General features: G+C 46.2%; 13 protein-coding genes across 13 annotated transcripts; 6 read left to right on the top strand and 7 right to left on the bottom strand.

The window, feature by feature from the left end:
- Positions 1-696: 696 nt before the first annotated feature.
- VTP21DRAFT_11113 (uncharacterized protein) lies at positions 697-1,534 on the top strand (the record flags this gene model as incomplete). The annotated part of the gene is made up of 4 exons (XM_069390524.1): positions 697-735; positions 836-936; positions 1,029-1,177; positions 1,263-1,534. The coding sequence occupies 4 exons, from the start codon at positions 697-699 to the stop codon at positions 1,532-1,534; spliced, it is 561 nt and encodes a 186-aa protein (XP_069252663.1).
- A 719-nt stretch (positions 1,535-2,253) lies between these two features.
- VTP21DRAFT_11114 (uncharacterized protein) lies at positions 2,254-4,097 on the top strand (the record flags this gene model as incomplete). Its single annotated transcript, XM_069390525.1, has 4 exons — positions 2,254-2,350; positions 2,446-2,505; positions 2,593-2,820; positions 2,899-4,097. The coding sequence occupies 4 exons, from the start codon at positions 2,254-2,256 to the stop codon at positions 4,095-4,097; spliced, it is 1,584 nt and encodes a 527-aa protein (XP_069252664.1).
- A 710-nt stretch (positions 4,098-4,807) lies between these two features.
- On the bottom strand, positions 4,808-9,857 carry VTP21DRAFT_11115 (uncharacterized protein; the record flags this gene model as incomplete). Its single annotated transcript, XM_069390526.1, has 12 exons — positions 4,808-5,302; positions 5,375-5,494; positions 5,566-5,929; positions 5,995-6,052; positions 6,126-6,420; positions 6,494-6,737; positions 6,814-6,897; positions 6,984-7,230; positions 7,305-7,644; positions 7,720-9,187; positions 9,284-9,372; positions 9,684-9,857. The coding sequence occupies 12 exons, from the start codon at positions 9,855-9,857 to the stop codon at positions 4,808-4,810; spliced, it is 3,978 nt and encodes a 1,325-aa protein (XP_069252665.1).
- A 26-nt stretch (positions 9,858-9,883) lies between these two features.
- Positions 9,884-12,069, bottom strand: VTP21DRAFT_11116 (uncharacterized protein; the record flags this gene model as incomplete). The annotated part of the gene is made up of 4 exons (XM_069390527.1): positions 9,884-10,892; positions 10,963-11,103; positions 11,181-11,664; positions 11,721-12,069. 4 exons carry the CDS (start codon positions 12,067-12,069, stop codon positions 9,884-9,886), a joined length of 1,983 nt encoding a protein of 660 aa, XP_069252666.1.
- Positions 12,070-12,276: 207 nt separating this feature from the next.
- Positions 12,277-12,565, top strand: VTP21DRAFT_11117 (uncharacterized protein; the record flags this gene model as incomplete). The annotated part of the gene is made up of 2 exons (XM_069390528.1): positions 12,277-12,453; positions 12,524-12,565. The coding sequence occupies 2 exons, from the start codon at positions 12,277-12,279 to the stop codon at positions 12,563-12,565; spliced, it is 219 nt and encodes a 72-aa protein (XP_069252667.1).
- Positions 12,566-12,925: 360 nt separating this feature from the next.
- Positions 12,926-13,941, bottom strand: VTP21DRAFT_11118 (uncharacterized protein; the record flags this gene model as incomplete). Its single annotated transcript, XM_069390529.1, has 2 exons — positions 12,926-13,706; positions 13,802-13,941. The coding sequence occupies 2 exons, from the start codon at positions 13,939-13,941 to the stop codon at positions 12,926-12,928; spliced, it is 921 nt and encodes a 306-aa protein (XP_069252668.1).
- A 348-nt stretch (positions 13,942-14,289) lies between these two features.
- VTP21DRAFT_11119 (uncharacterized protein) lies at positions 14,290-15,622 on the bottom strand (the record flags this gene model as incomplete). Its single annotated transcript, XM_069390530.1, has 5 exons — positions 14,290-14,374; positions 14,455-14,725; positions 14,813-15,169; positions 15,250-15,406; positions 15,470-15,622. The coding sequence occupies 5 exons, from the start codon at positions 15,620-15,622 to the stop codon at positions 14,290-14,292; spliced, it is 1,023 nt and encodes a 340-aa protein (XP_069252669.1).
- A 647-nt stretch (positions 15,623-16,269) lies between these two features.
- On the top strand, positions 16,270-16,848 carry VTP21DRAFT_11120 (uncharacterized protein; the record flags this gene model as incomplete). The annotated part of the gene is made up of 3 exons (XM_069390532.1): positions 16,270-16,444; positions 16,558-16,679; positions 16,768-16,848. The coding sequence occupies 3 exons, from the start codon at positions 16,270-16,272 to the stop codon at positions 16,846-16,848; spliced, it is 378 nt and encodes a 125-aa protein (XP_069252670.1).
- Positions 16,849-17,137: 289 nt separating this feature from the next.
- On the top strand, positions 17,138-17,746 carry VTP21DRAFT_11121 (uncharacterized protein; the record flags this gene model as incomplete). Its single annotated transcript, XM_069390533.1, has 4 exons — positions 17,138-17,176; positions 17,256-17,331; positions 17,399-17,454; positions 17,525-17,746. 4 exons carry the CDS (start codon positions 17,138-17,140, stop codon positions 17,744-17,746), a joined length of 393 nt encoding a protein of 130 aa, XP_069252671.1.
- A 278-nt stretch (positions 17,747-18,024) lies between these two features.
- On the bottom strand, positions 18,025-18,370 carry VTP21DRAFT_11122 (uncharacterized protein; the record flags this gene model as incomplete). Its single annotated transcript, XM_069390534.1, has 2 exons — positions 18,025-18,037; positions 18,129-18,370. 2 exons carry the CDS (start codon positions 18,368-18,370, stop codon positions 18,025-18,027), a joined length of 255 nt encoding a protein of 84 aa, XP_069252672.1.
- Positions 18,371-19,547: 1,177 nt separating this feature from the next.
- Positions 19,548-22,180, bottom strand: VTP21DRAFT_11123 (uncharacterized protein; the record flags this gene model as incomplete). Its single annotated transcript, XM_069390535.1, has 5 exons — positions 19,548-20,985; positions 21,054-21,616; positions 21,682-21,830; positions 21,901-22,011; positions 22,102-22,180. 5 exons carry the CDS (start codon positions 22,178-22,180, stop codon positions 19,548-19,550), a joined length of 2,340 nt encoding a protein of 779 aa, XP_069252673.1.
- A 1,573-nt stretch (positions 22,181-23,753) lies between these two features.
- VTP21DRAFT_11124 (uncharacterized protein) lies at positions 23,754-24,062 on the top strand (the record flags this gene model as incomplete). The annotated part of the gene is made up of 2 exons (XM_069390536.1): positions 23,754-23,934; positions 24,037-24,062. The coding sequence occupies 2 exons, from the start codon at positions 23,754-23,756 to the stop codon at positions 24,060-24,062; spliced, it is 207 nt and encodes a 68-aa protein (XP_069252674.1).
- Positions 24,063-24,330: 268 nt separating this feature from the next.
- On the bottom strand, positions 24,331-25,116 carry VTP21DRAFT_11125 (uncharacterized protein; the record flags this gene model as incomplete). Its single annotated transcript, XM_069390537.1, has 1 exon — positions 24,331-25,116. One exon carries the CDS (start codon positions 25,114-25,116, stop codon positions 24,331-24,333), a length of 786 nt encoding a protein of 261 aa, XP_069252675.1.
- Positions 25,117-26,927: the final 1,811 nt, after the last annotated feature.

Raw genomic sequence — 26,927 nt, forward strand, 5'->3', positions numbered from 1 at the left:
CCCTCTTCTCTCTATAAGACGATGCACATCACATTTGCTCTCTTCGTTTTCCTTTTTTTTAATAATGATTTTTTCTATCTGGACTCTCAGCTATTTTTTTTCTTTATATATATTTTTTCTCTATTTTTGCTAGTTAGGCCATGAACCTGTATTTCCTTATCGAACCTCCCCCCCTATTTTCACACTTGGCTCCCTTAAGCTGCTTTTTATTTTGTATGAACCCTTTTTCTTTTTCATCTTTTTTCTATTTTTTTTTTTTTGTAATTTATGTTTGGAATTTTCCTCTAAAGACTATTTTTCATGTCGCTTATATTTCCCTTCCCCCTTTTTATAATGAAATTGGTGTAATATATATACTATTTTGAACATCATTATCATTCTTTTTTTTCTGCTTCATTGATGCTTGCTCTTGCTTATCTTTTTCGTTGCGGATATAGTGAGAACCAGATGCCATCGTATATTTTTCGCTTTTTATAAAAGCCACGTCTTTGCCGATACGAAAACTAGTCCAATTCGCATCGGCAGACAGTTTTTTTTTTCCTAAATACTTGATACAATTCACAATTACATCCCTCCTGAATATACAGAGCCAACTCTTCAATAAGAGTTAGTCCATTGGAGTAAAAACTACGATGGCTCTGTCGATTTAAAAGCTGACCAGACCAAAGAGCGGAGGAATCCGTTGCCCGATTAAGCATGGCCGAGGCTGAGGCCCTGCAGTCATCTAATAGGCTAGTTTGTTAAATTCTTTCTGAGCACTTCAGGAATATCCGCATTCGACTGTGCTCTCGAAAAAGGGCGGATATCTTCGAACCACTGCCAAACCGTTAATTAGAGAGGAAACGCCTCCTATAGCGTGCTTGAGCTAAATTTGACCACCGCTTCCTTGTCGCCATCGAGTGCAGCGACGGCCGAAGACCGCACTGAATCATCAAAGTATACTCATGAGTCAATCCAATTCGAAACCTTAAATCTTTATTAAAGCCGAAGTGGGGTGATGAAGGTTCTGCCATTAATCCCCCTCGCAGGCCTAAATCAGTCAAGGAATTGGGCAGAGATGAAACTCTAAAAACGCTATGGGCCCTTGCTTTGAAAGAATCCAGCATTGCTTGCGGGGCGAACGGTTTGCCAAATGCCTCTCTGGACGCGACCGCTATTCGTTCGACGCCCTGTGGAGGTTAGGCCGTGTTCGACCAGAACGCTGCTAGTTCTATGCGGCCCACATTCTCCGCGCGGATTCCTTCTCTCTCGTTGGTAACAAGGCTTCCATCTAGTTCTCCGGTGTCCCTTCCAAGTCCTCCACACACACCCCCTCGACTCCAAAACTAAGCAATATTGTGCGCCCAAACCGAATCCAATGCCTGGCAAAAATGACGCTTCCCTAGCGTATTCCGAATTCCGAATGACATCAAGCCAAATAGTGCGAAAACAGCAAGGACACATGTGGTTGTTTCCAGCGGGATTCGGAGCCCCGAGAGAGGGTAGCAATGCCCGCGGCCTCCCATTCGAGGGTATTTTTGCAGCGACATTCTAAATAGAGGGCGAACCGAGCAATAAGGAATTAATTTCATTTCTCCCTCCCGAGTGGTACGCTGGAACACGACGGGAATTCTTTGGTGCCACTTCAAGCCTTCCCCTCCAGCCATAATGAAGCCATGATTGAAACATGCCAAAATTATCTCCTAGTGTCAATTTGCAAGAATGGTCCGGCCGACTCTCCCCCTCTGCCAATCTATTCTCCTAGCGCTGGTACCTGAGCGCTAAAAGCCTCCGACGGGAAAACCCTTAGAGCAAACAGGTCAAGCTCTCCGGCCGCCCAAGCAGCAGTGCTTTGAATCAATTTTAGGTTTATAGTTTGTTAACGCGCGACTGCGTCCGGATCCCTCCAACCCACCCGCACCGCGAAAGCGGAGGGAGCAGGGGGCAGTCGGGCAGAGCTCAGCGAGCAGAGCGGCCTCTGCCCGCAGTCACCGTCAAGATCTTACGATTTTGTCCGGCCGAGTGGGGATAAGTTTCAGCGGCCTCTGCAGGAGTTCGAGAGCTAAAAATACGTGGTGCTCCATGTGACTGGTCAAGTTCAACTAGTGAGCAGGCTGTTTTCCAAATATCGAATGGTGGCCAACGAAATAAAAAAAATCTCCAAAGTGGCTGTGGTTAAAAAAAGAGGAAGTGGTGCACTCTATATAAAGAACAGGGAGGAAGCTTGGTTTCCTCTCCTGCACTTCTCTTCATCGGTGATTTATTTCGATCGAAATGAGAGTATCGCTCGCTCTCTCCCTGGTTCTGGCCGTTGCTGGGACCCTTTGTGCGGCCCAGAAGGGCGGCAAATGGAAGGTCATCGGCCGCTCAGGTACCGAGTCCTGGTCTTGGATTGTTTATTTTTTAATTTGAGATTGAGTTTGTCGAGTAACCATAATGTGCGTATTCCTTTTTAACTCATTCAAGGTGTCCCTGCTATGCATGCTGTCTTGACAACGGCTAACAAGATAGTCATTGTGGACAAAGGTATATACTGCTCGCCTGTATTTTCTTGTTTTTTTTTTCTTTTTTGCTTACCTCTATTTTTTTTTTGTTTGTTGGTTCCCAAATCAGCCGAGCCCTCCGAGCTTACTTTTGATGACGGCACCTATGCATGGGCCAGCGAATACGACCTCACTACCAATACGGCGCGTCCATTGCGTCTCCTGACGAACACCTTCTGCAGTGCCGGCGCTTTTCTCGGCAATGGGACCCTGTTAGAAATGGGCGGGGATATCCGATTCCGCGACCCTACTTTCCCAGCCGATGTGGGATTCCAGTCCATTCGAGCGTTCCATCCCTGTGAGTATTGGCCCGATGGCTTGTTGGAACGGCGCCATTGGAAATGGGGTTTACTGACCGGTGTTCTTTTCTCTCTAGGTGACGACAACACGTGCGAGTTCATCGAGAATCCGGGTGGCATCCATATGAGCAGTAACCGCTGGTACCCGGCCATGCTGACCCTGCCGGATGGCCGTGTCATGGTGGCAGGTGGCTCCACCAAGGGCCAAGGCGCGGTCGCAGCCCAGTACAACAATCCGACGTACGAAATTTTCCCCCGCAAGGAGGGAGAGGCCCTCAACTATGAAATGCCCATCCTGCGCACCACCATCCCCAACAACCTGTACCCGCAGATCTACGTATTGCCGACTGGAAACCTCTTCGTGCTGTCGAACCGCGACGCGGTCATCTACGACTACATTCGCCATCGCACCGTAAAGCAGCTACCAAAGGTGCCCGGCGTCCCTCGGACATACCCGTTGACGGGAAGTTCGGTGATGCTGCCCCTGGACCCGGCGAAGGACTACGAGCCCGAGATCCTCGTATGTGGGGGCTCGGAGGAGATGGACCGTTTCAAGCCCGCCGACAACACCTGTGTCCGCATCCGGCCGCTGGCCGAGGACCCGGAGTGGCGCATAGAGGACATGCCCAACCGCCGCACAATGCCCGACATGGTTCTGCTGCCGCAGGGTAACGTGCTGATCGTCAATGGCGCCGCAGAAGGCTTTGCCGGGTACAGCAACGCCAAACTTCCCCAGCTCGTCCCGCTCCTGTACGAGCCGGACCAGGAGGAGGGCAAGCGCTTTTCGCTCTTGACCCCGAGCGACGTACCAAGGATCTACCACAGCGTGGCCATGCTCCTGCCCGATGGCCGCGTCTGGGTGGCGGGCTCAAATCCCCACAGCCGCATTTCCCGCGAGACAGAGTTCCGTGTTGAATCCTACACCCCCGACTATCTCCTCTCCAACAAGCCCCGCGCCACCATCACCGAATGCCCCACGGAGATCACGTACGACCAAGAGTTCGACCTCACCCTCGACCTCGGCTTCAATCCCCAGAGTGCCGACGAGGTCAATGACATTCGAGTGTTCATCGCCCATCTCGGATTTGTGACTCACTCGACCCACATGGGTCAGCGGCATGTGTTGATGCGCTATCAAGTGAAGAACGTGGACCGCACCATGACCCTGACCACCCGGTCCCCACCCAACCCGAATCTCTTCCCTCCGGGTAAACACTGGCTGTACGTGGTCGTCAACGGAGTACCAGCCGTCGCCAAACATGTCTGGATCCACTAGTCAGCCCTACCTTCCCTTCTCCCCCTGCCCTCCCCACCCTATTACCTAAGTAATATCTTACCCCATCTGCTTTATATACATATAAAAAAAAGAGAGAACTCCCATTCCTTTTGCCCCAAAATATATCCTAAACTAAAAGTAATTCCTGGTCTTGTTTTTTTTTTTCCTATAATAATTTCGACCCATAAATCATACTAGTTATATTCTCTGTATTAAATTTTTTCGATATCTATTTACTGTTATGTTGCTTATGTTTATTGAGTTTTTTTTTGTTTACCTTTTTTTTTTTTTTAATTTTGCCTCGTCTAAACTTGGTGTCGGAACAAGCATCCCTCGAGAGCAAAGTAGTTCTTATACCTTTTTAAATTTCATGGATATACACTTCAATTTCTCTATATAATTTTTTTTTTCTTATCGTGTTCTTGGTTGCAACGATGCAATAAATTTATTTTATGTATCCAATTACGCTTCTAATGACTCTTTCTTCGGGTGCAGAAGAAACAAGAAGGTATAAAAATACTATAGCACTACTAGAGAATTGGAGAATAATATTACAAACATATTTTGCCAATGAAAATGGTAGAGAACGGTCAAACCGTGGAAGAGGGCCTCCTAGAGGCGTTTTCAAATATCAACACAATCGATCCATAATTTCTAGCGCACATCATTATTGCTCCTCTTACCCCCCCTCCCCCCCTCCTCCTTCTGCTCTAATCCTCCTCCTCTTCCTCCACCCCCTCCACCTCCTCTGCATTTCCTGCCTGCAAATAACGCTCATCACCCCGGAAGAGATAGAGCAAGTCATTCAAGGACAGCCGCGTAATCTTCTTTCCTTTGCCCTCGCCAAGAGCCCCATCGAATATCATCTGCTTCTTCTCCTGGAGCTTCAAGATCCGCTCCTCAACTGTGTTCGCAATGGTCAAGCGCGTCACCGTGACGTTTTTGTGCTGGCCAATCCGGTGCACCCGGTCAATCGCTTGGTGCTCCAGGGCCGGATTCCACCACAGGTCCATAATGATGACCCGGTTGGCACAGCACAGATTCAGGCCCAACGACCCGCATTTCATACTCACAAGCATCACGTTGACATCCTTGGAGATAGAGAATCGTGCCACGGACTCGCTCCGCTCATCCACCGACATGGTGCCATCGTAGCGTGCAAATTTATACCCATGTCTAAGGAGAGGCTCTTCGAGAATGTCGAGCTATATAAAAGAGAAGGGGGAGGTTAGACGACCTGCGAAGAGTGCGTCATAAGGGACCATTCTAAAACATACAAATCCAGTAAACTGCGAGAAAACGATGGTTTTGTCTTCGGGGGCCTCACTACGCCACTTGTCCAAGGTTTCGAGTAGCTTGTCAATCTTGGTGGACGAAGGGAACTCTGGCTCAGAGGACTATTCAATGCCAGTAGATATAACAAAATTGCACACCAACGAGGAAATAAAACAAAAGTGTATAAACTCACGTTAACTTCACCCGAAAACCCAAATTTCTCCAAAGTATTTTGTCCCATGGCTCTTGATTTTGTTCTCCCCCTGGCCCTTCCCTTGCCTTTATCAACCGCCTTTCCTTTCTCCTCTTTTTTCACTTTGGTGTTCGTTGAGGGGCCACGAGTCGTTGAGGGTCCCGCAAAATCGTCATCTGTTGTACTCACATCGTCCTCATCGGCATTATCCAGCTTGCTCGGGCCAGCCTCGTCAAGCCCATTGGCCTTTAGATGAAGCTCATTCAACTCGGACAGGGATTCTGACTCCGCCTCGGCCTGGGGCACAACGTGGATGGATTTGAAGAGTTCTATCGATGCAATGGTGTCAATATCAAGATGGCCGCTAGAATCAAAGGCAAGTATTAGCCCAGTCCATTGGATTATATAGAGCTTGAGGAAAAGGTATACCGGCATGAGGGGCATGTCTTTTCCGGTTCCCCACTCGAAAAAGCGGTGTTGAAATAGTCTAAACATAAAAAAGCAAGCACAGTCCAGTTCAGCGATGTCCATCCACACCAGGTTAGGCGCAAACACTTTACCTAGGATACACTCTCGACAAAAGATGTGCCCGCACTTCGGAAGAAAATGCCCGTTTTGGGCCGCATCCATGCATATTGGGCACTCAAGGCTCTCCTCGAGCTGGGATATTAGCCGCCGAACCACTTCTTTGTCCATATTCTGCACAAGTTGCCGACGACGCTCCTCCAGGGCCTCGCCATCCATTCCCGAAGCATGGTGGCCATCAAGGAGACCCGCAGGCACGACGCACTCATCCTCGGGAACGAGATGAGGATGAAGTACGGCTTGGCGAAGACGCAAGAGGAGAAGAAGGATCTGCAAAGGGGGGCCGAGTTATTCCGTAAAAATCTTCATCCATTTCAATTGGGTGCCAGTGCGAAAGACTTACATTTGTATAGTTGCGCATCACTGTTCCAGCTTTCACGTATTTCTCAAAGTTAAGCCGCGACTGCTTCTCCAACGAGTCGTAAAAATCACGCTCTTCCGGAGTGAACTCATCCTGCTGCAATGTGACCTCCTTTGTCGGCAAAACAAGAATAGGCTTGCCATTGATCTTGTCTGATTTACGCCGACGCAGGAGCATCGTCTTCAGGACCGCTTGCACACGAGTGAAGGCCACCTTTTCTCGTCGGCTAGAGGGATCAACAAAAAGACCCAACTGTCAGTCTGCTTGCATCGATAACGAAGAGCCTTTTCTTCAATTCTCACCTTTTCATCGGCTGCAGGATCTGGGTGCGGAAATTATCCCACTCACACATGGGTCTGATGCGCAGGAAATGGAATAGAGAAAATCTACCAAAATAGCATCCAAGCGGTTGTGTTTAGGCAAAAGGAGCCAGGGTAGGTTTAGGCTGGAAAAAAATGGAGAGAATACTCACAGCTCCTCTAGGTTGTTCTGTAGCGGGGTTGCCGACAAGCACCAGCGATGCTCCGCTTCCAGTTCGTAGCACCCTTTTGCGCTCCGTGTATTTCGGTTTTTTATCTGCTGAGCCTCGTCTAAAATGATGCGGAAAAACTTGACTTTGGCGAGAGTCCCAGGGCCACGGACCATGACTCGCTCGCCCTTCTCATTCGGCTTGTATATAGGTGTTTCCATCTGTACAACCGAATACGAGGTGATGACAACTGGAGAAGTAAATGTGGCTCGTCAGTCTTTCGATGATATGTGTTTCAGTATTTTTTTTTCAAACTTCACGTACCATCATAGCGACGTAAATCGGCGGGATTCTTGGTGCGTTTTGGGCCGTAGTGCACCCCAACACGGAGCTTACCGGGCTGGATCTTGCTCGAAAACTCAAGCTCCCACTGGCGTACCAGCGACACCGCTGTCACAACTAGGGTCACATGCGGCGAATCTTCAGGAGGCGGGCGAGCAAGTATCAATGCCATGCTCTGAATGGTTTTGCCGAGACCCATGTCATCGGCAAGGATTCCACCCTTGAGATTATTCGTCTCCTCCTTTTTCACCATCCATGCCAGGCCAACCTTTTGATGTTCCAGTAAGGGCGGGATTAGTCCATCTGGCACTCCAGTACGATCCTAAGTCAACATAAAAATATGGGTCACCCCTCCCCAACCGAGAGCAATGAAATAAAATCTAAAAAGTAAACTTACAGCAGCGTCTAGCTCCTCATCAAAATTGGCCTGCTCCAGCAGCTTTTTAAGTTCAGCGTCCACTTCATGTCGTGTCAATCGAATTGGTGGTGCATACATCTCAGCTCGATATTCGGATGTTCCAAGTGTGTATCCGCCACCCCATCCGCCACCCCATCTCTCGGTCTTGAAGTGGGGCGAGTGGAAGGCGGGGATCTCGTACACATCCTCGCCAGAGCGGTATTTTATCTCCTCTACGTCCGACGAATCTGACCAATACTCGCGTTCATAATAGTCCTGTGATCTATAGTGCAGGGAAGAGGACGAGGACGATGGGCCAGGCATTGGGTGCTCACGGTGATGCATGAACATAGGAAGCGAAGCGTCGATCGCATTGGAAATACTTGGAATTGCAAAAGGATTCCGTTTAAGTGTATCCTGGGTGAGGGGGTGTGAGGAGGGGTTGGAGGTGAGATCAATCACGTCAGACTCATTGGGCGATGCGGAGCCGGAAGTGGTAAGATCAATAATGGAAAAGGTAGTAGTGGAATCACTGTCGCCGTCAAGCACTACGGTTGGGCTCTCGGCCTTTGGTATTGCTAGGTTCCCAGAATGCGATTCGGCAAAAGTTGCGAAAGGCGAAGGGTTGGAATTGAATTTCCCTGAACTGTCGTCGTCAAGCACTACGGTTGGGTGCTCAACCTTTGGTATTGCTAGAGTCGCAGAATTTGAATCGGCAAAAGATGCGAAAGGTGAAGGATTGGAGTTGTATTTCCTTGAGGACGAAAAAAAAGGGCTCGTTGAAGACATTTTATCGAGACGTGATGTATGAGACGATGTTGGGGAGTGGTTCGTCGATGCTGAGTCTCTGTACGATATGGAATTCTTGAGATTTGAAGGTATGACAAAGGGCTTTTGCTTTTGTGAGGGTTGGTTGTCAGAGTGCTTAGAGTTAGAGCTCTCACTATTGAATCCGGTGGTGTTTTTCCAGAATTGCTGCAGTACACCTTGGGATTTCTTCACTGAGCCAGGTGCTCTCTCGCGATGCAGACCATCATTGCCATTGATGGATGCGCCCTTTGGGAAGCTTCCGGGCATGGATATTTCTGATTTTTTCGAAATGGCGTGTTCGCTGGAATTCTTAAATGACCCATTCACCCCAGCTGGCTTCAACTGCGGATATTTTAGTGCAGAACTGGATGCTGATCCTAATTCCGATTTCGAACTTGGCAGAGCCGCCGAGGACAGCGAAGGCTTTATGGCCCCCACTTGTACCAGTTTAGCTAATGCCTCATCCTTTTTGAGCTCTTCAATTTTCTGCTCATGTTGTTGGATGAGTTCTAGTGCATTTTCTCCATTGAGCTCGATCGCAAGTCGACGTGCTAACTCCTCATCCGACAATTCTTGGCTATCTAATCGCGTGCGTTTCGAGTCGTTATCTGAGCTCTCCGCCGGTGAACCCTCTACTTTTCGTTTATTATTATTATTCCTATCATCAAGAAGTTAGCGTTTGTCGAAAAGTGTAGAGAACAAAGGTCCGATGTGTGATTTGACTCAATACACACAAAAATGAAATGCGGCTTACATTAGAGCTAGTGATCTGATTAGCCATTGATGATCATGAGAGTCTAAACTGGCACTGCCCAATGAGAGTAGTTGAATGGGTGCAGGTCTCTATCCTTGATGTATAAGAAAACGGAGGAGTTGACGATAAACGGGTAATACTGTAGTCACAGAAGTGTGACGTTTAATATTGATTATCGAAAATGGAAACTATATTTTTATTTTTCTTCGAAATGTCGAGATTAAATACGGTATCGCAGGTGAAAAAGCTTGTGTGAGCACAAAAGTTTAGATTCTTTTATGGCAAGCTGCAATCAACAAGCTTATCCCATTGAGACTTCACTTGACCAGGCGCTGATCCAGCAATACGCTAAACTAAGTCCTTTTTTACCCACTTTATCATTCGTTTGATATCAGCCTACCACCTCGATGCCCCAGAAGCCGCCCCCCTCGACCGCATACCATTCTGCCTCCTTGCTAAACTCTGCCCCAATAACCGCAACTTTCTCAGGTTTTACCTCCTCCTCCCATCCACAGCATATTACTGCACGACTGGAGCGAATCTTCCGCTGCGCCCACTCTACTTCAATTTTCATTGCTTTATCCTCGACTTTCTCGAGTCTTAGTTCGGCGATCTCAGTTCCCGGGAAAACATGCCCAATTGATCCAAAAAAGGCGTCCGAGCGATACAGGTGAAGAAAAGTGACGGTCTGATGGGGGACGAGAACAATGGTTTTCCAGGAAGAACATAGCGCTTTCTTAGACTTGGCTCGTCTCCCTCTGGTCCATTGCCCTCAAACGTTGTAGCCGCCCGGAAATACAGCACAGGTTGCATGCTTTCTTCTACCGTTTCCGAACCATCGCCAAAAGCTTCGAATACCGCCCCAGGTAAATCAAACTGTACCTCTGTGTCTGACAGATTTGAATGTGTAGTATATCGTCTCTGCCCTATCGCGTATTCGATTACCCAAAAATCCCGCCAGAGCTCATACACATTGGAGAGCAATATTCGTGCTTTGGGAAAAATGGAAGCAAGAGCTCGGTGCTGAGTAAGCGTGTACTCGCTTATGGGATCCGCGGTTAGGATTAAACTGCCGAGTAGGTTGGAGAGTAGGAGGTGTGTATGGTATTCGTGCAGCGAAAGACCGCTGTCGGTCATGGATATCAGTCCGGGCTCGATTCCATACGCTTCACCAGAAAGTTGCCACTTCTGCAGCAAGTTGCGCATCAATTCAATGGAAAAACGGCACGTATCCTCTTTAGCACTCCCCTCACTTTTTTTGACTCCATTTTCGATGCTCCAGTAATGAAATTTTCCAACTCCTGTTAGAAGAGGAGCTCCACTACCCATAAGCAACCGGTGTTCACCTACAGCGTTCCTTACAAAATCTACCACTTCGTCAAGTATTTGTGCTCGGGACCGCCCCAGTCTTGCAATTGGAGACGCATCTGTGAGATCCACGTGCACTAGGTCAAATTTCCACTGCGTTAATAATGTATCGAAAACAGAGAGAAGATAGTCCTGGAATTGTGGGTTATAAAAATCGAGGAGATAGTGCTGGGATGTAGTTTGCACCATGGAGCCTGAGGAGTTTAGAACAACCCAGTCAGGTTGGAGCTGAAAGAGGCGTCTAGAAATAAATGGGTGTTGGTATTAAGCAAAAGTCAGATGTCAAACAAGCGTGTATTGCAACTACATACGATTCAGAAGAGACTGCAAGAGGCGATATCCGGATAGCAGCCTTATATCCGAACTCCTTAATCCTGTGCACGAGCTCGGCCATTCCGCTAGGGAATCGGTTAGGGTCTATCAAGATCCAATCTCCGTACGCATGTTGGTATCTAGGAGAAAGGCCGGTAGTTACAATATGTAAACAACCGACGAGCAGAGGGCGTCTGAATATGGTTGAGAATCTTACCCAACATCGATCATGAAATAATCCATTGGAAAACGCTGCCTGCTTAAGGCCTCTAAAGTCTCGACAATAGACTTCTCGTTTACCTTTTCGCCCAAATTCCGACTCGTCCATCCTATCGCATGTTCCCCAACTGTTCTCGGGCTTCCTCCAAACTCTTGCAAGTATCTCATAATTGCAGGGCGCTCGCTCCCCTCCAGTACCAGTACTTGTATTAAATCTTGTTTTTTCTGTGCGTTAATCATCAACCCGGAGATATCCTTCATAATGGTAAGCCGCGAGTGGGTAAGATATGATTTAAAGGTGGTATATCCAGAAGTTTCAGAAATAGAACCAAGAAAGAGAATGTGAGGATTGGAAGATCCAATGCCTTGACCTTCTCGAAAATAGACATATCCCTGAGAAATGAGCTCATCGTGTTTAGAAGGCACTTGGGTTTTAAAGAAAAGAAAACTCTTCTGCTCGGGCTCTTCTTTCCACTCTCCGGCTAAAAGCAAATTTTACCAACATGAAGAAAAAAATCAGGTATTCTCTTTTACTGACCTAACACCTGTTTCCCCTTTAAATATACCAGGTAGTCAACCTCGAATATCTCCATTTCGACACTGCATTGAGAAAAAGCAGAGAATGTCAACAGCATGCCTTCGAAATTTTCTCCCCGCAGCTCATCCATCGAAACTGAAATTTCGAGTTCTCCGCCCCCATTAAAGGGTGAATCGGGTGTGACCATGCCTTGGAAATGCCGATGGGCATCTCGAGGGAGTAAAGGATCGGAGAGGAAAAAACTTGTGCTGCCTAGAGAGGAGGGATCATCAAGCCATGGAGTAGGTTTATATTTAACGTTAACAATGGGCTCGATGACGCGGAAAGTGTGGGCATTAAAGGAGCGCATTTTGAGTAAAAAATAAAAAGATGGAAGTGTAGTTGAGTGGCAAAAAGTAAAAAAGAAAAATTAGACCCGAAATGCGGCTGAAGATGAGGCTGAAATCCATCTGATATTTTTTTAGAGCACCAATATCGATTTCTCAGAGTACTATTAAAGTCGAGTTTGGAAGGGTTACGAAGCTAAATTCCTACGCTAAACGAACGGATTCTCGCAATGTCCAGGGGCGGCGTAACAGAACACACCCGATTCCAAAATAAAGAATCGACGCTCTTCGTAGATCCTTGTACGGCAGAGACAAAGGCAAGCATGCAATGTTTAGATGACAATAATTATGATCGGTCCAAATGCGAGGAATATTTTAAACAGTATCGCGATTGTAAAAAGCGTTGGGTAATTGACACAATCTGTGCGGATGCTGTAGATGGAGTAATAATGCCTATGCCTTAAAAAATTATTTTAGTTCGAGGAGCGACGGCGGCTAAAACGCGAGGGAAAAATATAATCTTGCCTTAAGTATACACGCCCAATTATATCTAGCAAAATGAACGCCCTTTTATTGCTGGTTTATGAGTGCTACCAGACGCTCGGTGGCCGCAAAGTTGATTTGTGGGTGGTGTTGGATTTAGGGGGGTTGGCGAGCTTTTTCAAGTTAAAATGTAGAGTTGGAATTTGATATAATAAGAAGTTTTATAAGTTTTGAGAAAGAGAAAGTGAGGGGGAGAGACATGATAGTACCATTAAGAAGAGAAAAAAATACATAAAGGAAAGAAAAATATCACCCATCCAATCTTCATAGTGTTTCCCGTCTTATCCAAAAGAATCAAACTTAAGCCTAACCATGAACGATGCAGTTTTCGATGATCTAAGCGCTCTCCTCTGCCTTCTCACCGCCCTTCTCCCCATTCATCTCCTCAAAATAATCCATTCTCGCCACCTTGATGACCAGCCCTCGTCCCTCTACCTCATGACCCTGCAGGGCCTCAAGGGCTCGCTGCTGCTCTTCCTCCGACTCCAACTGAACAAAGCCAAAGCCCTTGCTCCGTCCGCTGCTGCGGCGCAGGACCACGTGGGCCTCCTTTACCGTATAGCCTTGGAAGATCCCTTTGAGAGCCGCATCGTCGAATGAGAAGGGCAGGTTGCCGACAAAGAGTGTGGTCTTCGAAGGTTCTTGCTGAGCGGAAACAGCTGTTGGCTCGCGCGGCCTTCCCTGAGGACGCCCGCGCTTGCCGCGCCGAGCACGAGGACGGCGGAACTTGCGCCGGGGAACGCCCTCCTTCTTCTCGGCGGGTAATTTGTCCTCCTCCTTCTCTCCGTTTTCCCCTTGCTCCTCCTGGCTGTCCGTTTGCTCCCGCGGCGCTCTAGGAACCCCGCGCCTTCTTCCTCTCCAGCTACCGCGGAATCGCCCCCTCATGGGCCTGGCAGGTGCAGTTCCTTCAGCTCCCCTTGATCGCTGCTTAGAAGGTGCGCCCTCCTCTTGAGTCTTGGCGGGTTTTGGGCGTGCAATCTGGACGCTGATATTACGGCCTTCCATCTCGCGCCCATCCAGTTTGTCCACAGCGTTCTGAGCGTCTTCAGAAGATGCGAATGCGACGAAGCCATAGCCCTTGGAGAAGCGGCCGCGAGTGATAACAGAGGCAGCGGTCCTGAGGGGTTGAATTGAAAATCAAAAAGGGAGATGAGGCGGGGATGCGGGAAACTCATATTTTCTATAGGTAAAGCCATGATGGAGGGGACTTACACTTTTCCAGCCTCAGAAAAGAGCTCACTAAGCTCCTCGTTTTTGGTGCGGAACGGGAGATTGCCCACAAATACCTTGTGGTCAACCTCTTCTATCGATGGCTGCTGGTTCACTTGCTGTTGAGCACTGGCTTCCGTCATGTCAGACTTTTGCGTTTTCCAGAGGGGGATGAGGGATGGACTTAGAACCTGGATTTAAAAAAAAATTGGAGAAACGAGCTTGGTATAATAAATCGAGCCAATTATTTGGGATGACGTCTCCTGTGTCACAAGAACCTTCAAGGGGTTGCACAATTTTTCAATGGCCTTCCTTCTTAAAGTTTATTCTCTCCCAGAGGGGTGGATCCCTCTTCTGGTACTCTCTCATCTGCTACTATCTATCCCGAGCTGCCCATATTTATTCTAGATCATCACCATTCATACACGGTCAAGATATTTAGAAAATAAAAACATAGCATCATAGATAAACCAGTATAATACATAGCCCCGTCATCCCTCCAAGTATTGCCGTAAATATCTCTTATATAGGCTCGTCAGTTGCTCAAAGAACACGAAAGTGAAAATGGTATGTGGCCTAATGGTTAAACATGCCAAGTTAATATACAAAGCTTAGCCCCCCGTCTTATTGCAATAGAGGTGACACAAAATAGTTACCCTATCCGAGCATACTGGGCCGTGAATCCTTTATAAAGACCAAAGAATCCCTCTGCTCTCAGCGTTTTTACCATACAATCCAACGGATTACGATACAGAGTTCCTTTACCCGTGATAGGATCCGTCTTTTGATTGTACATTCGGGTACTGACCACATCGAAAGGTTGCATCACACAACACACGAAAATACCACTAATGAGGGAGGATGAGACGTGTGCGTAGATGTTGTCTGCACAAAGGTTGGACTGAAGGATTTTAGATTTGACGTAACCTAAAAATAGTAATTTTTCATATTTGTTTAGATCTAAAAGGGAGGGAGAGACGAGAGAAGGCAGTGATGTGAAGGGATGCCAATTACCGTAGGTCGGAAGCTGCACAGCCGAACCCACTGCCGTTCGCAACATAGCTGCATCCACTCCCCGGAACCACCCACGTATCCCATCTGTCTTCCAGATTTCACGCAAAGCTGCCACGGAATTTCGATAATAGTGCTGATGACCCACTCCAGCGTGTTGTGAGTACGATTGCATTCGTGTTTTGACCAGGAAGAGAGGAGACCCAAATGCAGCCCCGATAAGGCCGGAAGAGGCGCCGGAGAGCATGTTGACAAGCGTATGATGCTTAGTAGGATCGTTACCTAACAGATCGTTATAGGTATGCTTGATGGGCTCGTAGAAACCTAATCGGGCGCCGTTCATCATTATCTGATAGCCATCTAACCAGAAAGTTGGTGAAAAAACAAAAATTAACATATGCGCGCATAGTTCTGCATCCCAACAAAGCTATGAAACTTACAAGCTGGTCCTAACCCTTTCTGAATCCCTCTAATGCCCTCATTCTTAAAAATGAGAATGGCAGCCTGGAAGAGATTTGTATATGGCTTTGGTACATTCTTAGTGCCAGAGGCGGTACGCGCCAGTTCACCTTGAAGCTGGAGGCGGGTTTTTACAACCTGTACAAAAAGCACATACTATTATTCAATCATGCTATCGATTGTATGCTGAATTATGACTACCTCCATGGGATTGGTGAGTGTCACAGCACAGCATGCAGCAACTGCGCCAATCATAAAGCCAATGGCCGACTGTTTTGCGCGGCTAGTCTGGGGCTTGATAATCTGCGTTTCAGGCTGAGCAATGGTAGCTGAGGAAGTAGTCGTCTGCGACATGTTGCAAAATTATAGGATATAGCAATAGGAATAATAGCAAGAATAGTATTCTATACAACAAAGAAAATAGGAACAAATAGTTATAGAATGTCAAGTAAACCTGAGAAATGAAGAGTCTATTAATTATAAATAGAGGTAATAATGATAAATACAAGAAGGAGAATAAAGAGATGTGGAGTAAAGAATTCTCTGTTTCCAATGTAAGAGAGAATTGGGCACCGAAACAGAACAGTATCAAGGATTCAGAGGAGGAATAATGCCTTCCTCATTATCTTCTCGTCATTAGCAATTCCAGCTCCAATTACAAAATCGGTTTGGATGGTCAAGTGGAGAACAACAGTCAAGATTACAAAGCCATGAAATACGAGCGAAAAGTTAACAGAAAAATTTCAGAAGCTTGAAAATTTTTTAACAACAATACGCGACACGGCCAAATTTTAGGGGATAGACTGAGTATCTTATCGCCCCCTCCCCTTTCTCTCTCTTTCATACTTTTTTCATCTTAAGGTAAGCTCACCATTGTTGATACTAAAATTGATCGGCGTTCTCGTGCCAATTAGGCATCTTGAGAATCATTAAGAATCATTCTCATCATCCTTGATTTTTCTTACTATTTTCCATCTTATTAGCCTTTATTCCGACAGAATATGCCCAAGGCCAAAAGCACCACCAAATCAACGCGCAAGTCGAAAGCGGAAGGGGGCGTCCGAAAGCGTGCCAAGAAGGACCCTAATGCTCCCAAACGCAATCTCACCGCATATATGATGTTTGTGCAACAGCAGCGCAAGGTTGTTCAGCAGGAAAATCCCACTGTCTCATTTGGTAATGCCTATTTTTCCCCTGTGGCCTTTTTTATCTCAGACACTATTTATTGAGCACGGAGAATACACCATACCATTTGGCTAACCATTCGACAAAATTTTGTGATTTTCTAGGTCAAATTGGAAAAATTCTCGGTGAAAAGTGGAAAAACTTGGAGGAAGATGAAAAGAAAAAATACGTGAAAATGGCCGAGAAAGACAAAGAGCGTTACGAGAAGCAGAAATCCGAATACGAGGTAGTCAACCGATATAAAGTACACATTGAAAATAACTACTTACTGTAACTTCCCCCCCCCTCCCTCCACTCCTACAATTGCAATACAGGCCAACAAGCATGATGCTGCAGATGATAAGGCCGATGAAGAGGTAGATGAGGAAGACGAGGAAGACGAGGATGACGAATAAGTGGTTTTGCAAGCGTTTCTGCTGAACTGAAATACCTTTGTTCTATCTGTTCTTGATAAATGTGCTATTAGTTTGGCCTTATTTTTTTTCTATTATTGTTGGGTGCCTTTTTTTTTCCTTCCATTTTACAGTATTCAATGCGTGGAGATTCTACACTGGTATAATAATAAATGATAATACCCATAAAACACGACTTGCTGCGCCTCATTAACTTCCCCTGTTCTAAATTTCAAACAACGGAAATCTCGTGATCACTGACAATAGTAAACTTTCTAGGATCTCAGCAGATATGTACTCCATAGCGCTGCGTGCCGTACGACTTTCATCCGTGAGTTATTGCTCTAATATATTTATGGATTGATGGCGATGAATTCGTGAGAGCACTAATTATAATGTCTTGAATGCAGACACTCAGATACGCTGTCAGGCCTACTCCGAAGATGGCTGTGCGGGCATTCACTGCTAGTTCTGTGACAAAACAAGGCATGCTAGCAATGTTCTCTTTATTTTTCATTGCATTGTCGTTAACACTTTCTAATGGATAACCCAGATTTGGTCCAGGACTTGTACATCAAGCAGCTCAAAACCTTTAAGCCTGCCGCTGAGGTAGATAGATACTTTTAATATCTTCCCCCCCCCCCCCCTTCGCTTATTTTGCTCTTGTTTTCATGAATAGGCGAAGGGAGCGGAAATTGGTCAAGTGAAGGAGCTTCACGTCCCCTCTGCTCCTCAACCCCCAAAACTGGAAGAAGATTTGACCGCCGACCTCCAGGCATACCAACAAGAGGATCCAGTGGCCGTCTCAGTGGCCAATGAAGAAGATCAAGTTGAGGAGGAATATGCAGATATCTTCGAGGAGGCATTAAAAGATGAAGAAGAGGAGACCGAAGGACACTAGTCAACTCTTTACAATGTAAATTTTTATGCTATTTTATTTAAAATAGATCCTTGATTCAATACTCAGTATGCCGTCATCATTGGTATTGCTACAGCCTAATTTATTGAAAGGGGATATTGAATGACCCATCCAAAAAAAAAAATTATCATATTTTTAAAAGGATAAATCTCGAAATTGATGAAGAGTGGGAATCCAGATGCAACTGAAGTAGGGATTAACAAGAAAGAAAGAGATTAAAAATTGAATTAAACAACATTCCATTGAATTTGTATGAAAAATTAAATGAGAATGCTAGGTCAAACAAAAATATGTACAGCAGAAAATTATAGGGGAGGGGGAGGGAACGGTGAGTTGAGAATATAAAAAAGGGACTCTAATCTACATGCAGATGCCGCTATTAATATTCCGTCCATTGGTTCGCCATACCCAGCAGCAGATAGTCAGGACAAGGACTGCGACGAGCAGTGCGCAAGCTCCTACGAAAAACTTGGAAGTGCCATCGTCATCGAAGAATCCTCTTTCAGTTAGGTCGACGACGCGATGCGGTTTGGCGAGGACCATCCGTAGCGAATAGAGAAGATAGAGGCTAATCAGATTAGGGCCAGATGGGAATTGCCTTGTCATTATTGTTGACAATTGGAGGAAAGAAGGTGGGAAGTCCAAAACCGACAGTTCCTAATTAATATTAATTATTGTGACAGCCAATAGTAGCATGAATGCAATAGTTGCACCTACCCCCACTTTTTTCCCCGCTCATTCTTGCCTTAATCGATGGACAGTTTTATTCTTCGCAGTGTTTGGAGAAAGCCGCAAGCGCTCATAAGGGTTAGTGCAGTTTGAATTGAATAAATTTGCGCATCCAGAGATTAGTGAACCGACAATTCAATAGACTCTACTGTGCCCGAATCTGGACAATGGGCTGCGTCCATTCGAGAACAATTAAACTTTGTGTGCTCTCCCGAAGGCGAATTGCTGCAGCGTGGGGCTCAGGGTTTCTATTTAAATGCAAGCTCAGTTGTATATTGTATTCAGCCAATTCAATACATTTGTTTTCAAGTTACATGATACAATTAGAAAAAAATAGCCGTGTATATGAGCTCCTTCTTTTTGCCGGTGCTATTTCACGCCCTTTTTCCTTGAAGCTTTAAATCCGACTCATACTAGGCTCGCAGCATTCTACATTGGGCTTGGAGTGGATGAAGTACTACGACTCTGCATTCCATTCTTCATTGGTACAGCTAGCAAACCCCTTCAACCATACTCCCAGCTGAATGTGCAGTGCCTCGGTTTGTACGAGTTATAACAAACTAAATTTGTTAATAGGTAAACAGGTATGAATAAAAACGTGTGGCATGGCCCTGTATGGGTTAGGAGACTGTAGTCCCTTCCCCCCTTCCTTATGAATAGACAGTCTGCTTTCAGGCCTACGCGATCCCTCTTAACCAAATAGAGAAGCTTGCATCCTGCATCGAGTACAATAGTGCAGATACGTTGGGTGCTTTCCTCTTCTCTGCTTTGTATTAGATTTCTGAACAAAATGTGGAGAGAATCAGTGGGATATTTGAAGCAGTATGAATTGAAATACATTCGTAGTAAACGAATGTATTTCCATTCATTCTGCTTTACAGCTGCCCATCGAGGTGCAAGAGCAGGCATAAAAGAAAGCTTACACAATATTGGCGGTATTTAATAGAACAGAGGAAACAAGAAATCTTACACAAATTACACGTATTAGTAGTAAAACTCGGTACGACAATGGACCCGTCCTTACATAAGGTCACCCAAAGTAGAGGAGCGTTACTCAACGCGCGATTTTATCATAACAAGCCACTTGTCTAGTATGCCCCCAATGTTTCCCTTTATCATGTTGATTCCAGGGTGGTCCATTCCGGCTCCTAGGGTAGCCGGTTTCCTTTGCCTCCTGCAGCGACACTTGCTTTGACGGCACCATACTCGAGGGATCTGCGGAGGTGCGGGGTGTACGATTAGGCCACTTCGGGTGATCCTTTTGCCACGAAAGGGGCGATGGCTTCGAGGACTTTGGTAGATCGTCCGAAAATTCCCTGCCCATAGCACGGGATTCATGTTGCAGCCGTGTCAGCGGGTTCTTGAATTTGCACTCGCTACGGGATGAGGCACTTTCGCAGAGGTCGAGACTCGGCGAAGCCGTTTTATCCGCACACTGGCGATGGTTCCATCGTTTCTTAGTTTTGTTCTTTCGCTCGCTCTTATTCTCATGGGTATTCAATGGGATATCCCACTGTGCTCTGGGTGTGTGGCGGCTCTTGAGCATATCCTGGACACCGAAAGAGCCGAGGATCCGGTTTGATTGCCCTTGCTGATGCGTATCTTGAAGAATAGGTAGAGCTAACCTATTATACCCTGGGTCACTAGTGGGATCCAGGTCAGCTGAAGGGGTATCTTGGACGCTAGGAGTTGGGACATTTCTTCTGCGAGGTGATTTTTTTTCTGCTCGATTCCACCTCCCATTAGCAGCCTGCTGGAGTTCTCTAACCGAACCTTCACTTGTGCTACGCCCACTGATAATTCTATCGCCATCGTCTTCACCCTGCTTTGTTATGCCTTTGGCGCAGTGAGCATCGGGAGACCCTACTCCCCAATACTGATTGCCTTTTGATTGAGGATTTCGCTGCCGATTGCCTCCAGAAATGGGAGGTGGCCACGGACGACCAGAAGACGTACCATTCTTTCTGTTCTTAGAACGGTCAAGTGCAGGCAAACTCGAATGGTCATTTTCGTCGCCCTTTATTTGCTTATACCACAGCTGTTGCTCTTGCGGTTTGTGCAATGGTAGGGGTGACGGTTGAGTATGGACTGGGCTGGAAACATGTTTCGGGGGATTACCCAGTAGCCAAAGATCTCCGGCCCTCTTCCTTTCAGCGGGATCATTTTTCAAGCCCGATGCGTTCGTATCGAGTAGAGACGGGGGATCGCCCCAAGAATCCTCTCTCAATGCAGCTGTTGGCACTGGGGTATTCGTCTCATGACGCCACTCCTCATAGGTCATTGGGAGTAATGTGGGCGGAAAGGGAGGATATGCCGAGGCGAGCATATGATCATGGGTGCTATTTCGACGCATGTCATCGTAAACTTCGACATGAATATCTCTGGTGTCCCAAGCCACATTTGTACTATTTCTCTGGGAAGCTGCTAATTTGGAAGAGTATTGTGGGGGCATCTTGACTAGGACAGATCCCTTTCCGTCGCCGAGCGCAGATCTACCATAAAAAAAAACAAGGTTAGTTAAGGAGAAGTTTCAAATCTAATCTGTATTGAGAATACTGACTTTATAAGATGCCTCAAATGGGCATAGTTAGGAGTATCCTGATAACGAAGCGCGCGCGTATATTTCAAATAATCTACGAATGCCCTTGGCAAACCGTCGCATAGTTCTTCTAGAGCCATGCTCTCTTTCAAACACTTCATCTTTGCCCAACCCTGCCTCGGGCTGAAGGCGGAAACTCCAGCCCAAGGCAATTCACCCGTCAGCATTTCTATCAGCACATAGGCGACCGACTCCACATCATCGCGACGACTGTGCCCATCACCGCGATGAACATTAAGACTTGCATAGAGTGCCGTTCCGGTCTTGTTTTTGATGCGATGGCGACGTGGTATGTGGTGCCCTGTGATCGGATCGCGGTAGTACCTTGTGAGGCCAAAATCAATGATGTGCAGCTTTGTGAAGTCGCGGGGCTGGTCCCAAAATGGGTTCCTTGCCCGATCTCCTTGAAAATCCGTTCCAGACGGTGATCCAGGGAGGATAAATTGAGAGCCTAACAGAAAATTGTCAGGCTTAACATCACGGTAAACCAATCCGCACGAATGAACATGTTCAAGAAGCGAAATCTACGAGGTAGAGGTATGCTCCATTAGGTCCTGATGGAATGAGCAAGGGATAGCTAGCTATTTACTATTTGAATACCCAGATCCACCACGATGTCCAATTCGACTCTACCCCCCATGGCCCACTTGAACTGTTTCAAATCCGGGCCGAGGAGTTCGAGTGCGATGATATAGTAGGGCGAATCTTGGCCAAACCAAAAGCATCGTGGAATTCCTTCTAAAAGAATGTTGAAGAGGAGATGAATGAGATTATCGCCCAAGTCAGAGAGATATCTATCGAGACGCACCTCTGCCCTTCAATTTTTCATAAATTTCATATTCGTGCCTGAGCTGGGGTTCTCCATCTTTAATGAGCTCTCGTTTAATAGCAACCCATTTTCCACTCTGAACATCCTGGGCTAGATTAATGAAGAAATAAATATCGTCAAGATCTCTTGGAATTGGCCCTTCATTCGATAGCCTTGATATCCGCAAAAAAGTGGCATTACCTCGAAATACCTCTCCGAATGATCCCTCACCAATCCTATTCAGAATAAGCCAACGGTCTTTGATAATAACCTGTGACATAAGCTAGCAGGTGATACCGAATGGTACTAAACAAGTAGCACTGAAATGGCAAAAAGAAAAGACAATTGACAAAAATGGCGTCAACGAAAAGGATTGGAGAGGAATATGAAAAAAGAAACTATGCCTAGCTTCTTAAGAAGGCGGTCATAAATGCCAATATATATAAATGAATAGCAAAATGAAGCAGATTGAAAAAAAAAAATGGAGACAAAGAAGCCAAGTCGATGCTAGTGAAGCCCTAAAACCTAAGTGAGATTGCTAATTGGTCTTGGGGCATCACAAGCTCAACAGGGCGGCGAGAAAAGGAAGAGAATTTGAAGCCCTTTTCGATGATAAACAGGGAAGAGGGCCAAGCTAGGATTGGGTGCCGCTAGGTCAGGCAGATTAAGCGAGGGGATATAGCAGATAGGAGAATGCACTTAGTTCACTGCTAGTTCCAACTGTGATAGCGATAATGTGGCAACCAAAATATAAAATATCCTTAATAGTTTAAGCCACCGCCTAAATTCCAGCAGGAGAGGGCGTGAGGTTAAAGTTTTCTCAACCACGTTTAGACAAACTGGTATAACTCTCTCAACATTATACAAATATAATATGGATTCTCAACCAAGTCTATCTGTGGGACAGTTCAAACTCAGTAGAATACCCTCCCACCAGCAGCGATTCGTTTAAGTATTTTATTCGAAAGTAGAAAAAGAGGAAGGTTTCTACATCCTATTACTTTCCTCTAAGCATTTGGTTTATTGAGCACATTGTGCTTTGATAAGGTCCTCTATCTTAGCTGATTTATTGCGCCCTGGCCAAGCAGACATCCTTATAGGTCGGAAATGCCTGTCCTATTGGCGATATGCCAAACTGCAGCCTGCTTCCTTCTGAATTCCGAGGAATATCACTCGATAGACAAGTAAAAGGGAAGACCTGTTGGATTATTCTCCAGTGCGTCGGCTGTTAGATTTTCTTTTTGGAACCGGTATGCGGGCGCGAAAGCATGCACTGAAAATCGAAACTGTAGATAGATGGATGTCTAAGGAAGATCCAGGGATGACTTGCTGGCATAGGGCTGTCTTTGAGATTTATAGGGTTAGTTTGCGAGTGGGGTGTCCTAAAGTTTATCCAAACTCTCCACTATGAAGAGACCTGCTCTAGATGTGGGGATTTCTGTTTGGTGGGCTTACGACAGTGGGCACATACGCTCTCATCCTCGCTTTTCAGCCCATCTCTTCTCTATTTACACCATTTTATTCTTATTGTTCACTACCGAAAACACTGGGCCTTGTGACACGAGCGCTATGCAGAAAGCGAAGAAAGTGATTTTCTAGTGCGAGGCTTTTGCCCCATCGATCTAGGCCTAGCTTTCTGTAGAAGACATTCGTAACTTTTTTCGACGAACTTTCCACGCGTTCTATTGTCTGATACTCGTCCTATTTTGGTAAATCAGTTGGCGCGACAAACTCGGGAACCCCCACTTGTTTCTGTGTCGGGTCTTGGCTGCAAAACTTAGATATATACAGCCCTAAATAAACTTGGATTTGTTGGCCTTTTTTTTTTGCAAGCATCAGCATTGAATCGCACCATGGAAAAGAAATTGCTTATCAGTCATTATTCCCACGAGCACAAATCCACGATTGAGAAACTAAAGAAAAAACTACGCCAAGTGTGCGATGATCCACAGCAACTCAAGACACGCCTCAAGGGATTTGCAGGATTGGGTGGGGCTGGATCACCAGAGGCCTACCACCAGGATGGCAAAACAGGTCCCGAATGAGCACACTAGTTTTAATTTTTTTTATTTAGCATCAATAACCTCCACATTCATTCATTTCTCTCAATACTCCAGCCGTAGCATTTCATCCTAGAATACATTGTGTACATTTCCATTTGACATTATCAACCTGCGATTGTATTTCCAACAAGAATGTATTTTTTTTTCCTCTCTTCAGCCTGAAATGAATTGAGTCATGAATAAATGTTATAAATGAAACGTATGAGCAAACAATAAAAAAAAAAATCTATAAAATAAAACTTCAAGTATAAAATAAAAAGATAGCTCTCGAACTGTACATGCTAGGGAAGAATGAAAGATTACAAAAGAAATGAAGCAAAGGGAGCTAATGTTGGTGGGAGTTTTCATAAAGTTAGGATGGTGGATTTTAGTCGCGTAGAGGAGCAAGCTCCAGCGATATTGGCTCATCCGTCCGGAACTCCATCAAACGCGACTGCGAGCTTCTAGTTTGACAAGTAGGGAGCGGCAGCACCCGACATGTTGGCGAGTCGCTTGCAAGAAGGTCCACAATCCTCGGGGCTCTCGTGGCGAAAATGTTTTCTGGTGTGTGCTCCATTAAGAGGGGCGAGGGAGGTCCTGAAATGATGGAGGAGGGCGACACAAGATTCAGCCGTGGGACGCCACTGGAATTTCGAATACGCGCGCTTAACAGCGGGGAGGTTTCGGGTGTAAACATGGGGATCATATCGTTGCTGCTTTCCGAGTCGGAGAGGGTGTTTCCGAAATGAAGCGGCTCCATTCCAGGGGATTGCACTGGAGTTAAAGGAGCATCTGCTCGTCCCTGCGGCTGTTTTTTCTTTGAAGGCATCTCATGGAGCCTTACGGTCAGAGTGTTTCCGCCCTTTTGCCGGCGCGGATTCGTATGAACACGGGAATGCCGTCGTAATTCATCTGAACGAGAAAACCGCTTTTCACAGCCAGGAAATGAACAGCAATGAGGCTTCTCACCGGTGTGAGTGCGAATGTGTCGTGTCTGGTGCTCAAGCCGAACAAATGCCTTTTCACAATAATGGCATTTGTATGGGCGATGGGACACTTGATGTTGTTTATCTAGGTTGGCGATGCCGGGGGGATTAATTAAGCTAGATGAAGAGGATTCTTGGCGAGGGCCATTTGCTAATTCAAGGAGACTAAATGCTGCATCGAATGACATTGGTGATGGGGTGGATGCCGAGAGGGAAATACGAGGGCAAGCTGGATTGGGAGCAATTAGAGAATTAGAGAAAGAAGGGAGAAGGAGGGGGAAAACGGGAGTTTGGGGTTGGAAAACCTGAGTGGGATTTGCATAAGTGGGGAATTATGCTTAAAAATAATCAAGTACGCACGGGCTCGAGGACACGCTGGCGATGGAGGCCGAGGGGGAAAAAAGCGAAGCCTAAAATCTGTCTCAGCGATAGTTGGATTAGCGGTCGCATCTACCCAGATAGCCTTGCGGGAGTTATCGGATGGGGCAATAAAAAAGAGAAACCGCCTCGTCGCTCATTATCTCTGGGCTTAAGTCGCATTACCGATTTAACAGAATTTGTGTGAGCGGGTCGCGGCTGTTCGGGGCAAGTCCCCATTTGGCAATGGGGGTCTTAGATTTGCATAAGATCAAGGAGCTTCCGCAGCCTTAGGTGTTAAGCGGAGGTTAGCTGGCGGAATTCCGGCCCAGCACAAATAGATCGTGGCCAAGGTGAGCCAAATCACGCAAGAGCCCCCCGGCCGAATCGCGTCTCTCGTGACCACTCGCTACCAGTTTACTGTTTCCACTGTCTTCTTCTGGGCTCTCAGCTCGAGTATGCTATAGTGCAGGCGCAGAGAGCGGGCATTGCGCTCTCAAGGCTGAAAAGCTCTCGTCCTTCTCGATTCAGGCGCCTCGCTCCAAAATGCACTACTGAATTGAACAGGTAGGTTGGCGCGAGGAGTGTCTGAAAGTTAGTGTTCTAAGTTAACGGGCTCGATATCATCACGTAAAGTCTAGATTTGGGAGAAGTTTTCTGCACCACCAGAAAAGCTGACGACGGCCCGATTCCAACTATTGAAACTTAACCATGTGGCCGAGAAAATAAACAGTATTAACACGAGGATAATATTGAGCAGGAAATTGGAATTGGAATTGAGAAGTGGGAGTGGGAACCGGGAATTTCTGGGCTTGAGGCCTCCCCCGTCTTCAGTCTTACCGAGGGATTATCTTTCTATTAGCCTTGAGAAAGTAATTTTCATCAACACGAATCGTTTGCTATGCCACTCGTTCACCGGAATTTTCCTACTCTATTTATTTCGGTTGCAGATCCAGCGAATGGTGAGTGCATATTCACTCACCATTCGCTAATCAACAATATTTGATTAAATTAGTCTAGAATAAAAAAGTCGTTTACAAAAAACAGGCCTATCCATACAAAATGGATACAGTAGAAAACTTTATAGGGCAAAATAATTATATATCAATATCTTTCGGTGAAGCTGCAGACTCCAAAGGCCTGGTAAATAGGACTATTATAGAGGGAGTTTAAGTTAAGCACGTTTGGGGATGGTTTTGTTGATAATATCCTCAGTGATATCCCAGAGCTTCTTCGCAAGATCATTATCTAGAGCTTGGGAAGTCGGGTGCGAGATCTTAGCAATGGGAGTGATATACTGACCGTGGATATCTCTCTCCACTATCTGTGGGCTGGTGGCGGCATAAAGCTGGGTGAGAGAGCCTCTATCCGTGTCCATTCCGATAAATTTGCAAGTAAAATCAACCAGCGCCCGGAGAGGCGTCGTTCGCGTCAATTCACTCTTCACAAATCCCGGATGAACAGCGTTCACCCTAACGTCTTTCACTCCTCTCTCGCGCAGTATCCGATCGAGTTCTCGTGCAAAGAGCAAATTAGCCAGCTTCGAATAAGTATAATAAAGATATCGGCTATAGTTAGCCGAGTTGTTGATGTAGCTTGGCTCGTAGCTGAACTTGTGCAAACGCGCAGCTTTGTGGGCAAT

Source organism: Calcarisporiella thermophila, assembly GCF_041956535.1.
Source record: "Calcarisporiella thermophila strain CBS 279.70 unplaced genomic scaffold VTP21scaffold_8, whole genome shotgun sequence".
In the NCBI taxonomy this organism is placed as follows: Eukaryota; Fungi; Calcarisporiellomycota; class Calcarisporiellomycetes; order Calcarisporiellales; family Calcarisporiellaceae; genus Calcarisporiella; species Calcarisporiella thermophila.